The following is a 13,929-nucleotide window of genomic DNA, read 5'->3' on the forward strand; positions in this document are numbered from 1 at the left end:
TAGAGGCATTGTTTTACATAGAGGCATTGTTTTACCCTCAAGATATTAGCTTTGTTATTGTGGTGTTGTGAACAACTAAAACATAAAGTGAAATATTTTCAGAAGTAATTAAGTTTATTTAGTATAGAGATGGAGGTGGTGGAGGAAAGTAAGAGAAGGAAGCTAGAGGCGAAAAATATGGTGTGGCTTTTTACTTATGTCACGAGAAGTGCCGGATAATTTTTCTATGGGTTTCAGTCCTAGTCAGGTGGAAAGGCTACAGGAGGCACAGGAGCATGCAGAGAGATGGGCACAGAGAAATGAACTGCCGGAAGTAAGAGATTCTGAACTTAAATTGGATGAACTGCAGAGGACATATTTTCTGATTTTACACGAGACAGTCCTCGTTTCAAAGAATATTCGAGGCAATTGGATGTAAATGTTGTCCTCTGCTTAGTTAGCAGAAACTAAAAACATGCTGCAGATATAAATCTTTATATTGTTTTAATCCTTTGTTTAGTGGCTAGACATTGTGGCTACTTCTTTGTTGAATTCAACATTTCAGATGCTGTTTCAATCGCATTGTTAAGTTCATACAAAATCAAAGACGCGTGAAACATAATGCTTCTTCACTTAACTATCAAAAACTTCACATTACATTACCGTACACTCCATCTAATTAATATTGATCTCCTCTTACCAGACACTGTACATTTATGATTCACTATAACAAAGGACCTTTACTTTTGATCCTCTAATTATATGCCATTACTATACAACAAACACTTCCTGCTAAATTGTCGAATTCATCGAACCGATTTTCAATGGATATACTTCCTCTCTTATTGCTATCAGTGGATGTCGCAATCCGTTCTTTTTTCTTTTCTTTTTTTTATCCCTTTCGAATGTCTTGTTTTCTGGCTGAAATGAGTGTCAAGATTCTTCATAACAATTTAATCAGTCCTTCGTTTTCTTAAAAGTAATATTACCTGGGGCCAGAGAGTTCCATTGCTTGGACTAGAAGTGAAGAGTCATCTGTGAGATCAGAATATCTCTCTGACGAAGAAAATTCATGAGCTGATCTGCATTTAGTTGATTCAGCTCTTTGAGAAGCTTCCCATTTCTCGGCAAGCCCATCACCTTCGAGCATTCGAACCACTTCGGACATCTTGGGTCTTTGACCCGGAAGGTATTGAGTACATAATAGAGCTACTTGGACAATTTCTTCAAGCTCAATCCGATCATAGTCGCTCTTAAGATCCTTGTCCACAAGCATATCTAGCTTCTTTTCTAGGTGAATTTTCTTTACCTGTTAGATGAAGAAGTTGTCCACAGCTTGAGTTAACATAAATCTAAAGATAGTACTCGTGTAACAGGGACGGGAGCCTCACATTTGAGAAATGGTTTTGTGGCCTCAGTTAATTATTTCCGCATTACCCTGCCAACATAGTACTGGAATGACAAGAAATAATGGAGGAAGAAATGCATACCCAATCGAGCATGGCTCCTTTCTGATTTGCGGCCTTGCCGAATTCTAGAGCTCTTTGGCCTGTGATCAATTCTAGAAGAAGGATCCCAAAACCAAAGACATCAGTTTTCTCCGACGACTGTCCTGTTGAGAGATATTCAGGAGCTATGTGCCCTACAGTTCCCCTTACAGCAGTAGTCACATGTGAATCCTGATGATCCAAAAGCTTTGCTAACCCGAAGTCTCCTACCACAGCCTCACAGTAATCGTCAAGTAATATATTAGCAGCTTTCACATCTCTGTGAATGATTTTAGGATCGCATTGCTCATGAAGGTATAGTAGACCCCTAGCAGCTCCCAAAGCAATTCTCTTTCTAGTAGCCCAATCCAAAGCTGGCTTTCCTGTAAAAAGCAAGGAAAGACCATATTGATATTAGAAAAAACTTGGTTCAATTCAACTACAAAGAAAAATTAAACATTTCAGTTTCACTACTACTACGGTGGGTGAAATCTGACTTTATGCATGTTTTAGTTACCTTTTAGGCGGGACGCAACACTCCCATTAGACATATAAGGGTAAACCAGAAGTCTCTCAGAGGATGTCATGCAGAACCCCCACAGCCTTAGAAGGTTTCGGTGCACCGCTAAGCTGATCATTTCAACTTCAGTCTGAAATTGGATCTCACCTCCCGCAGCATTCCCATCTTTAAGCCTCTTTACAGCTACAAGAGTCCCATCTTGGAGATACCCTTTATAAACATGTCCAAAACCTCCCTTTCCTATCATGTTTTTGTTATTGAAGTTGTCAGTCGCTACTTGAAGTTCCCTGAAGTGAAATCTCTTCAAGTTTCCCAAGCAAACCTCTTCATGGTGTTGATCTGAATCCACAAAAATGATGTTATCACAAGAGAATGCTCAAACTATAAACTTTTGCAATTTTTGTTACTTCTTAACTACCCAGATAAAAGTACACACACCAACAAAAATAGCAACTAACCATTCACATCGAAGAATATCTGTTTGTTGTATCTTTGCCTCCACCAAAGCAGTAGACCAAATGCGACAATGAGTAGACATAGGCACGCCAAGCTCGGCCCAAGAGCAAGCGCCATTTTGTGACTTCGAGATTTTCCTGTTGGTTGAGCACCTAGAGAGTTTGAGATAATTTGAGTTCATTTGAATAATGAAAGAACTAGCATTTGCATTCATGGTTTAAACTACTGTTTATTTGAACCGTTTTGAACTAAGTGTCAGTCGGCGAGAAGAATGAAAACATCTCAAATTTGTGATGATGGATTTGAGTGATTTACTATGAAGTTTCTTCAGTAACCAAACAACAGCCCAATATTCGTAGCAAATTATGGTGGAATTCAAATCTGAATTAGTTGTTCATTCTTCTAAAAAGTAAAAACTTGAGGAAATTAGTTGTAGTAAAACATACTTTGTGAACTGGTCAAATTGTAGATAAGTGGCATCGGTGCTGTTCCGAAGCATTCTTGCTCCGACCCTGTCGCGCAAATCAGTGGATTTCCTACGATGCTGACAAAAGAAAGAAAGCAAGAAAACTTTTAGTTTCATTCTAATTCTTCGAAAGAAGAAATGATAACAGAAGTTAAAATCATTATATGATGACTTACTTGAATGTTCTAGCTGGAAACTTTGGAATAGGGCCACTCAAGTTATTATAAGACAAGTCACTGAAACATTTAGACCAAACAAAATCAGTAACACTAAGTAGAAATTTCCATGAAAATGTAAAAAAGAAAAACAAGTTAGAGAACTTACAGAAAAGCAAGCTGAGTCATGTTGGTTAATGATTGAGGAAATGTTCCAGAAAGACTGTTATTGTTTAGTCTCCTGGGATAAATTCAAAAAACCATTATCAGATTTGAACTATGAATCAAAACAAGAAGATACAAAATTTGAGTCAATTAAATTTCTAACTTACAAGTATTGAAGACTTTTCAAATGGCTTAAAGAAGTAGGAAGTGAAGCAGTGAAGAAATTATTGGAGAGATCAAGTGTTTGAAGCTTTGACAGCCTTCCAATCTCAAATGGAATTGGACCTGATATGTTGTTGTTCTGCAGTAGCCTGAAACAAGTACAAATTTGCTTTCAGATAAACATGGCCAAAAACAGTAACAACTAATATGATAACTTCAATGCCTGGGATTAAGTTATTTTTTGTCACTTACACAATCTGTAGATTTGTTAAGTTCCCTATGCTTGGAGAGAGAGAACCAGATAAATTCTGACTTGGAAGTCCTCTGCAAGTAATAGCATCACCATTTAAAGCAACTTCATTGATTAAGTACTTGCTTCATTGTAATAAGAGAAATTCATAAGATGTTGTTGAAGTGAATGAGGAACACTTACAATCCAGTGACTAGAAGAGTTTCAGGAGAACAAGTAATCATGGCCCAACTACATGGATCAACAGAATCTCCATCCCAATTATCAAGTAAACCATGAGGATCTTCTAAAGAGTTTTTAATACCCATCAAAGCTTGAACTGAAACAACAACAACAACTCATTTTTGAAAAAAAAAAATCATCTCCAATGAAGATAATAACCAAAACCCACATTCAAATTACAAAGAAATTTTGTAAAATTGAAATTACCTTCAAAGTTAACACCCTTGGGAGTTAGCAAAGCATTTGTTGCAGTAGTAAAAACACAAACTAAAAGCAAAATATAGAGATGTATGACTGATTTTCTCCTTACTTCCATTGAATTCAAATGAGAAGTTAATATGAAAGAGAAAAGGTGAAACTATGAATGGGTTTCTTCTTCTTTTCTTTTGAGATGAGCTTGGCATAAGCTGCTTTATTACATCACACAAGAGAAAACTTCTTCATGCTTACCATGACACAAATCCACTCACACATATCTTATTGTCAGACCCAAGAAAGAAAGAAAGAAAAGGAAATGGAAAAGAAAAGAAAAGAAAAGAAAAGCAGGTTATAGAGAGAATATCATGCCTGCCACTGGTTCATCAAAACAACACAAAAGAATAAGATTTTTATAGTATAATAAAATGTGGGGAAAGGGAAGCAAATCTAGAGAAATGCAAAAGAAAGAGGGATTACAAAGACCTGGGTGTTTCAATCATAACTGTTGTCTACAAAAGGGTATGTGTAGAAGATTAGAGGAGGAAGACAGTATTTATTAGAGAGAAAGAGAGGAGGAAGAAGAATGTTTGTGTTTTTGAATTCATTATTAGTACATAGTATTTTCTACTAATTTTAATATCAAATCTGATATTGTATGGTGGGTCAATCAGAATTCTTCTTATACACATTGAGATGGATGAGTGGTGTTTGAATGTAAGTTTTTGTTTTTGTTAAACAAAATAAGTTAAAAAGATAAGAAAAAAGCAACAATAGCATCAAAAAAGATAGTGAAATATCAAAGTGGGAAAATTGCTTGGCTTGGCTTCGTGTGAAGGAGTCCAACATTCTCTGAGTTTGGCCATCCATTAAACTTTCTATTTTTTTAAATAAAGAAAGTTGGAATCTCAAGAGAATGGGTCTGAGATTGAGATTAGTGTGTGTGGATTTTACTTACTAGTCTTAAAACTTAATTACAATTTTTCTAATCTTGCTTTATTGATTCCTTAACCACTAATGCAATATATCCTCCCTAGTCCATTCCTCCATTCTTCCACTCTTTTTGTACACTAAACAGGACAGTCCTTTGAATAAACAAACCAAAATCACATCACTTTAAAAAGCAAAAGCTGCTGCAAAGCAAATCACACTCACTCGCTCTGTTTTTTCTTTTATTTTTCCTCCTCTCTCTCTCTCTAGAATTATGAATGAGACCGAATCAACTTGTTTGCATTGAAGTACACAATACATTCACAAATGTATGAAAGACTGTGGCGTGGAGGAGGTCTTCTTTTCTTCTTCTGTTTCTGTACGAATTTAGACTACTAGACTACTTCAATCAGTGGTCATTAAATCGGATAACACTCTTGTCTGACTCATCCTGAATCGGCTTGTCGATTGAGTCGACTCGTTTTCTACTCTCAATGATCTTGTAAAACAAGAGGTTGCTTATCAAATTTTGCAAACAAGGTGTCGGGCACCCAACAATTCTTCGGTCTGAAATCAACCCACCAGAAAAAATCTCCATTTAATTAATCTGAAATCAAGAAAGAGATGGATCAAGACATCGAATGGCTTATAAATAAATTACATTCCTAGAATATCTAGATGGGACCTTATGTGCACCATAGGGACATGAAGTGATGCAGACATGAACACACATTAACCAGTACTTCCATAAATTTGCATACAACCAAAAGAATGATTGTAATGTGGTTAAAAGTAAATTAGACATAACTGTTGATTAGGTTAAAACAACCAACAAAAACGGGAAAAAAAATTCTGTTTACAGCCAGCTTATCTGTTCTTTTATTTTATCCTTTCCTCAGTGGCGCCACAAAACAAAACAAAACAATGAAATGACTTCAATTATTTTTCATAGATTCTTCAGATTTGTGGCCATAAAATATACATTTCCATCTAAGATTTGCTCCTTTTCTACGTGTATATACTTCCCTTGGCTGCATTCCCTTGTCTTTTATTTTTCATTCATAAAATACTTTCTTTTTCCTCCTCTTTTCCGTTCAAAATTAGGATTATGTAGTGTACATACGTATTTACTCTGTTATTATTGCCTAATTAACGCATCTCATTAGTTGAGATAAAATTATGGATATTTTCTTATACTAACTACGGTATAGCTTTTGAATGCGTAGCTAGATTTGTTTTGTCGGATTTGATGTACTCTTTAGAACATGTGTTAGGTTGTTTTCTACTCACTCCCTTGCTGGGAAATGTGGTCACTCCCTATCTTCAGTCACACCAAAGAGCATTTCCCAAACAGCGCCAGGTCAGCCGTTGGAGTCTATTAATTCCCATGGTTGTTTCCACATTTCATTTTTCTGCGGGTAAAGCCTCCCCCTTTCGCTGGCAGCAAGGGAAAACCAGAAACTCTACAAAGGGAGGGGAGCAAAATATTTCTAGGAAGTACAAAACAGCAAAAAATAGGCTTAGGGTTCCAAAATCTCAGAAAATTTAGGCAAATTTAGGCGTGAGATCCAGTTTAGCATGATATGCAACTGCACACCTTCGCTTTTAACTACTTCCGCCACTGCCAAAAACGTTAACCTCTTTTAAGTGTACCGCCGTATTGTCAGTTCACACACGTATTTTTCGGCCGTATTTTTAACGAAAAATGGATCATTTGTCCAAATATTTTAAAACTTTGTTCAAATGGACGAGTAAAAATTAGTATGGGTGAAATGGACACAAACAAAATAGGAAGAATGAAACTGGATTCATCCTCGCTTAAACTTAAAAAAGATGGAGGACGTAACTGGATGCATCCTGATATAAACTAAAAATAAGAAAAAGCATTTGAAAATTGATAGGATGAAACTGTTTACATCCTGGCTATTTTTACGTTTTCGTCCATTTAAACAGTACCAAATTTTACATGTCCGTTTCACCCAGGAATTGTTGATTTTGGTCTTTTTAACTAATTTTGTGTATTTTTAAAATGCTTATTTTCCTTACGGAAAATGGGTCATTTGTCCAAATATTTTTAAATCACGGTTCAAATGGACGAGTAAAAAATAGTTTGGGTGAAATGGCCAAAAAAAAATAGTAAGGATGAAACTAGCTTCATCCTAGTTTCATCCTAGCTTAAATTTAAAAAATAGTAAGGATGAAACTGGATACATCCTGTGTAAATTAAAAATAAGAAAAAATATTTGAAAATGGGCACGATGAAACTGGTTACATCCTGCCTATTTTTACATTTTTGTCCATTTAAACAATATCAAAATCTAATTGTCCAATTCACCCAGAAATTGTTGATTTTGGTCTTTTTAACCAATTTTGTGTTTTCCTTATTATATGGTCTTACACATTCTGAAATGGCAACGCTTATGAGCTCTTGAAACTGTGGCCAAAATTTCTCTATGATATCGGGAACAGTTATATGTATTCGCTCGAAAGTGGTGACCCGAATAACTGTCACTGTTAGGGAAGCAAAAAAAAAATAAAAAAAATAATTAGGGAAGCGAGTACTTTTCTAAAACCCTGCCCCTAAAATACCATAGTGCAGTCGCCGTCGAATGCGCTTGTTCTCAGCTTGCTATTTTAATAAACACAAAATTGGTTAAAAAGATCAAAATCAACAATTCCTAGGTGAAATGGACAGTTAGATTACTATTTTTTTTTGGCCATTTCACCCAAACTATTTTTTACTCGTTCATTTGAACCGTGATTTAAAAATATTTGGACAAATGACCGATTTTCCGTTTAATAAACAATAAACCCAAAAGACAAAAATAGAATTTCGAAAAAAAAATTCTTTCTAAAGAAAATTGCTTTGGCGCATAATAGTTCCCCGTCGTATCAGTGGGTAACGGTTACTGACTTCACTTTGGATTTCAAACATCACCTTAATCCTAGAAATGAACTTGGGACTTTTGTCACTTTATACTTACAGCGTGTTCGGTTGGGAGAGTCTAATCCCTGGTAATCGGATTACAAGGTAATGCAACCAATTTTCCCAACCGAACAGAGTTGTCGGGCCCGGAATCAGATTATACGTGAATCGGATTCCCTTCAAATCCTTGAATTCCATTACAGCGTATAATGAGTGGAATGGAAACAGATTCTCGGGAATCAGTTATCATATCTTTAAAATTACTCAAAAACCCTTGATGGTATATAAGATTCAATAATTTCAATCTAGATTCGAGAATTTTCGTTCTGCTATTTTGATGCATACAAAAGTTTAATAATGTCATTGATTCTTCTCGTTTGATTATGAATCTTCATTATCAGAAGTTATGGCTTCTGGTTTGATGGATTTAGTTTAGATTATTTCATAACCAGGAAATCCTTTTGATTTGGGGTATTAAAGACTTCTTGTGTGGTATACATCCATCTCCTGATGAGTTTAGTGGATTCTTCCAATCGAACACCTTTATCTATAATCAGTGAAGTGATTCCCTATAATTCGATTCTAGGAATCCAATTACAGGTAATTGGATTATTATACGACCGATTATCTCAATCGAACACGATGTTAGAGCAAGTAGTATACTGGAAACAAAAAACATGGGCCAACTCAACATTTAGAATATAGATAATACAAGCGCAAGTCTAGTGGCGAGGACTTCCAAAGTGACAAGAGAAAATAATGTTTCATGATGAGCGCGAATTGGATTGAAGCTCAACACAATTCATATTCACGTTCTCTTTAAGAGAGTACGTTCTACATCAGATCAATAGTAGTTTTTTCTGACACACGAAAGCCGGTCCAGGTCCCTACCCGAACCTAGCTAGTTGGACTGGCCCCACTGCCATATCCAATCCGTCATAACCCATATAAGTATTTACATATAAGAGGAGTATTTCATGAAATCTCCAAACTCTTGAACGGAGACTCAATCCGCTGACCTCATACTTGAGAGTCAGGCTCCTGTCCAACCAGGTAAATTGAGTTGGAGTTTTTTCCAGAGTGTTGGATCTACGTCAGATTACAGTTAGTGGTCGGATCGTATTGGATTGACGTTTAACGCAATTTGGATTAGCATTCCTTATAAAGCCAACATTAATCAGAATAGTAAACTGGATTAATGGTTTCTTTTGGATTCCAAGCTCTCTTCCAAAAGACCTTGGAAGATGGTTTGAAAAAAATATGGAAGACCTTGATCATACATATCGATATGTACTATGGGATCATACACTTTTACGTAAGTACATATCAATATGTATTGTTGCATCATACATATCAATATGTATTGTGGGATCATGCACTTTTTCCTTCAGTAGATATCAATATGTACTGTTGGATACACTTTTTTCTTCAGTATATATCAATTTGTTTTATGGGATCATACACTTTTTCCTTCAATACATATCAATATCTATTGTTGAATCATATAGTTGTTGTTGTTTTTTTCCTTAATACTGATGATTCTTCAAATTCAACATCTTTTTGTTCTCACCATGTTTATTTACCGATTTTCACTTATTAACACCTTTTTGTAAAATTACATGTAGATTTCTTCAAGATTAATTTGTTCTTGGAGGGTAACATAGATCTTTTTTTTTTTGATTTTTTTTTGCTTGCTGTTGATTCTTCAAACTCATCATCATCTATTTACTTGTTTTTGTATGGTTCTGCTGATTCTTCTTGCTCTCACCATTTTTATCTATTGTGTTCATCATTGTAAATCTAGGTTTTGATGGTTTCCTATAATCTAGTTGGGTGACATCATCAAGCGATTCGATGGGTTTATTATTGTCGAAGTCTATCGAAAAAGAGAGAAGAATACAAAAGAGATAGGGGAAGAACAAAAAAAAACACGTTTTGTTAGGGAGTAATTAGGTCAATTACATGTTTCAAACTTTTTCTGGACCTCCAATTAAATGATTTCCCCCGCGAGATCCAAGGTTAACTAATAGGTGGGTTTCTGGACCAACTAACAAATCTCCCAAAATCGTCCGATGTGATAACACTTTTGTTAAATTTGGTCATATGGCAACCTCACTGTAGTTTTTTTCAGCAATATTGCACGAGCATTGTGGATCCTCTAACTTACTATAGTTAGATGTCAAATTTGGTCATCATTAAATAAATAGTAAGTTTTTTAGTCTTCTTTTAGAGAAGTAAGGTATAAATGGAATTTCAAGTTCTAGATGGTGATTTTTAGACCGAGGGTACAACGGTTATTTTTCATCCCAAGGGTAGAATCATCATTTTGGTAGTCTAAGAAAAAATCGTCACTTGATGAAATGCTCAACCTAGTCGAGGTGCTCAAGCTCACAAGTATAGTCAGCTGCCAGGCCATGTGGAGGAAGGTATGGACTCGAATAATATGAAGTCCAAGAAAGGATGACAAAGTAAACTCCTGAAGAAATAAAAGTTAACTCAAAGATGAAGAATCCTTGTTAGGATCGAAGGACCTTCATCAATCCGAGGCGGTGAGCTTCTATTGCATCAAGGCCGAGGCTAGAAGGCTGCATCACTCGAAGACGAAGAGCCTTTATCTCTCAAAGGCGAAGAGCCCCTGTCGCTCCCAAGTGAAAAGTTGTCATCACTCTGAGGTAAAGGCTCAATCTCTCACACGATCGTTCATGGTCAATATGTCATGTTAAAAATTCTTCAGGTTTATTCCTTGTCTTTAGCCGATAAATTATCAGAGACTTCCCAGGGTCGTCCTAGATCTCTGATAGATTAACAAGACTCCTTAGTGTTACCATGGGTCTTAGGTTGAGCATGAGACTTCTTAGCATTACCACGGGTCTTTGGTTGAGCATGAGACTCCTTAGCGTTACCACGGGTCTCTCGACAAAGCCGTAAAATCCTTAGCGTTATCCCGGGTTCATGGGGAAGTTCAGTACTCTGAGACACATTCACGAGTACTGGGCCTCGCTATAGCGCCTCGTCAGGCCTGTCACCTTGCCTCTGCTGCGCATGGATAGCTACTACCAGAGGTTGATGACACCTCACAAGTACGTCAACGATAAGTTAATGACACCTTAGTCATGATGCTCACCTTCAGGTCATAACGCCTCCTCGGGCGCGACTTTCCCGAAGCCTCTTCACAGAGCCGGCCTACAGCCCTTCACCTAAAAGAGAATGTCCGCAATTAGGTGTATGATAGGCCTCAGCCAAGCTTGTGTTCTTCACAGAACACACATGGATACAACAAGTCTTCTCGATCTCTTCACATGACTCTGAATGGCTTCACGTGTAAACACATGCATTCCTCCATCTAAAGTTGCGACAATTCAGAGAACGCCAACACATTAGATGATAATCACATACAAAGGCTGACCACTCACAAATTGGGGGATAAACTTAGAGTATCTGGCGGTGTATGATGGCGTGTGGGTATCGGCCTACCCACACAGAAAGAGAATAGTTGTGGTGTGAAGAGTCGGTTTTGGATAGACTACTAAACAGGTTGTCTATTCTTGGCTATTCCTGGATCTAGAAGAAAGTGATGATCTTCTCTCTTTATAATTATCCCACCGATTAGAGGTTAGGGTTTTTGCAGATCTATAAATAAACCTACGCTTGGTCATTCTGAACACAACAATACATTAGATAAAATAACTAACTCTTAGATTCTCTTCGTCTGCAACTCTCTACAACTGAGAAAACTCTAATCTCATATCTTTCGGCTTCCCTCTCTATACCAACCCTACCTCCCATATGCGACTGAAGCGGTCTTTGAACGACCATCATCTTGGTTTATGTAAGGATTATTCGTCATCAGCCTCCCTTTCTCACAATCGACCAAGTCATGGTATCCGACTAACTCTCGTATATTTTTCGACATATGCACAAGTGAAAAGAGATTAAATGTTTATAATCTAAGAGATCACTTTTTAAAATATCACATCTTTCTTTGTTTGTCAATGCACTTGAATTTTCAACGGAATAAACTTTCTGGCATAATCCTTCGTGAAGTGTTAATCTAACATTTTTCATTTTTTTGTTTAATAATTAATAATTGATGATCACTATGTACCAAATTCCATGTAAAGGATATTTTATCTTATACAGAATTTGGTACACTCCCAAGTCATTTGGTATCCCTAATTGGCGATGCTGTTATTTCATGGGATAAAATTGTTATTGTCAGAAGATGTAACACGCGCGCTGAATAGTCAAAGGTTGCCAAAAATGGAACCATATTACTTTCCTTAAAGAAAACTCATTGGAACAAATGACAAGATTTGGCCAATTAGGGACTACTATGGATGAGCTAATCGGCAAACATGGTGGAAATTAAGTCTTTTGGTGGGTTTGGTTATTGCAGTCAAGTAATAGACACTTGAATAAATGACAAGATTTCAATAATTAGGTACTACTATGGATGAGTTAATCATCAAACATGGTGCAAATTAAGTATTTTGGTGGGTTTCCTTATTGCAGTCAAGTAATAGACACTCGACTATAACTCGGCCTCTAACGTTTAGCTAATCCAACGACTTTAATTTGAAATCATATAGCATAGTACTTTCCTTAAAGAATGGAATCATAGTTATGTTACTACACAAATACATATTGACTTTAATTTAAAGTCAATATATTGACTATATTTAATTTGACAAATATTTAGCATTACTACTTTGTGTATTAATAATGCTCCCTTATATGTATATATATATATATATATATATATATATATATATATATATATATATGTTTGTACTCTACCATAGTTCAAACTGATAACTTTTTTAATTCACATCTTTATTGTCACACAAATTTCTTATAATCTTTTTTCTTCTAATGTTATTCTGAAAAAATTGCATCATCATCCCAAGCTTGTAGTGATTGCACAATAATTGATATACAGAAACAACTCTAGTTGATAGCACTAGGTTAAAGAAGAAGAAGAAGAGAAGAGAAGAATCGAGAGATTGAGAATAGGGTTTGAGAGGAAGTAGATAAGAGAGAGAGAGCAGATGAGAAGAAAGTTGATGATTCATTAACTGGTTAATCCCTCACCAACAACCACAAAACAACTATACGGACATCACTTGCCTGGCCAGTGTGTGAGACACACGAGCACACCAAAAGACAGTTAAGACACACTACCTAAGATTACTAAGGGCACCTGAACAGAGAAGGTCAGCCCATAACAACATCATGATTAAAGGGATATGACAAATACTCACTACTTCAGGATATCCTTGTCCACAAGGATCGGCTTTGGAAACTGTGTCTTCATTAACCGTCTATCCTCCTAGGTGTCTTCAGAATCCCGCCATGCCTTTCCATTTCACCAGCACCTGAGTTATAGATTGTTGATTCTTCATAATTCTTCTGGTAGCCAAAACCTTGTCAGGTATCATTTTTAGTTGTCCATTGTTGTCAGTTGCAGGCAAGATTGTTTGAGCCACCACCTTAGCACCTATTTTTGGTTTATGTTGTGACACATGGAAAGTAGAATGAATTTTAGAGCCAACTGGTAAAATACCGACTTTTGCAATCACCTGATAAGGACCAAAGAATTTGGCAGCTAGCTTCAAATTCCTTCTCAGCTGCATAGTGGTCTGTCTATATGGTTGCAGCCTTAAGTATACCTAGTCTCCAACATTGAATGACCTCTCAGATCTATTCTTATCTGTTTGTTGCTTGATCCTGTGTTGAGCAGACTCTAATGCTTCCTTGAGAACATGTCTCATTTCTTGCCTTTGATGCAGATAGTCTTCAATTGTAGCATGAATTCGTGCCTGAGAAGAAAGGATACCAAACCGTGGAGGAGCATAGCCATATAAGGCTTCAAATGGATTTAATTTTAAACTTGTGTGGTAAGAGGTGTTAATCCACCACTCAGCCAAGGAAAACCAAGAGACCCATTTGGAAGGCCTAGAACTAGTCATGCACCTCAAATAAGACTCCAAACAAGCATTCACCCTCTATGTATGTC

The 13,929-nt window shown here is 36.4% G+C and overlaps 1 protein-coding gene across 2 annotated transcripts; it reads right to left on the reverse strand.

Annotated features, from left to right (window-relative positions):
- Window positions 1-569: 569 nt before the first annotated feature.
- Window positions 570-4,895, reverse strand: LOC113281918 (protein NSP-INTERACTING KINASE 1-like). Of its 2 annotated transcripts, none has more exons than XM_026530821.1 (11): window positions 4,070-4,895; window positions 3,824-3,959; window positions 3,643-3,714; window positions 3,396-3,539; window positions 3,233-3,304; window positions 3,085-3,144; window positions 2,889-2,986; window positions 2,445-2,579; window positions 1,984-2,325; window positions 1,470-1,849; window positions 570-1,288 (listed from the first exon to the last, which is right to left on the reverse strand). In XM_026530821.1, exons 1-11 carry the CDS (start codon window positions 4,176-4,178, stop codon window positions 965-967), a joined length of 1,872 nt encoding a protein of 623 aa, XP_026386606.1. In that variant the 5' UTR covers window positions 4,179-4,895; the 3' UTR covers window positions 570-964. The 2 variants fall into 2 exon arrangements, with proteins under 2 accessions (XP_026386606.1, XP_026386605.1); XM_026530820.1 differs by having other exon boundaries at window positions 2,445-2,594; window positions 4,070-4,818.
- Between the last annotated feature and the right edge of the window lie 9,034 nt (window positions 4,896-13,929).

This window comes from Papaver somniferum, chromosome 5, assembly GCF_003573695.1.
Source record: "Papaver somniferum cultivar HN1 chromosome 5, ASM357369v1, whole genome shotgun sequence".
Lineage (NCBI taxonomy): Eukaryota > Viridiplantae > Streptophyta > Magnoliopsida > Ranunculales > Papaveraceae > Papaver > Papaver somniferum.

Excerpts from the sequence above, each read along its gene's own strand:
- LOC113281918 (XM_026530820.1), bottom strand. The coding sequence starts at position 4,178 with ATGGAAGTAAGGAGAAAATCAGTCATACATCTCTATATTTTGCTTTTA. Across the intron at positions 3,540-3,642 it reads TTAACAAATCTACAGATTGT|GCTACTGCAGAACAACAACA; the intron begins GTAAGTGACAAA and ends TACTTGTTTCAG. Across the intron at positions 1,850-1,983 it reads TGTTGCGTCCCGCCTAAAAG|GAAAGCCAGCTTTGGATTGG; the intron begins GTAACTAAAACA and ends TGCTTTTTACAG.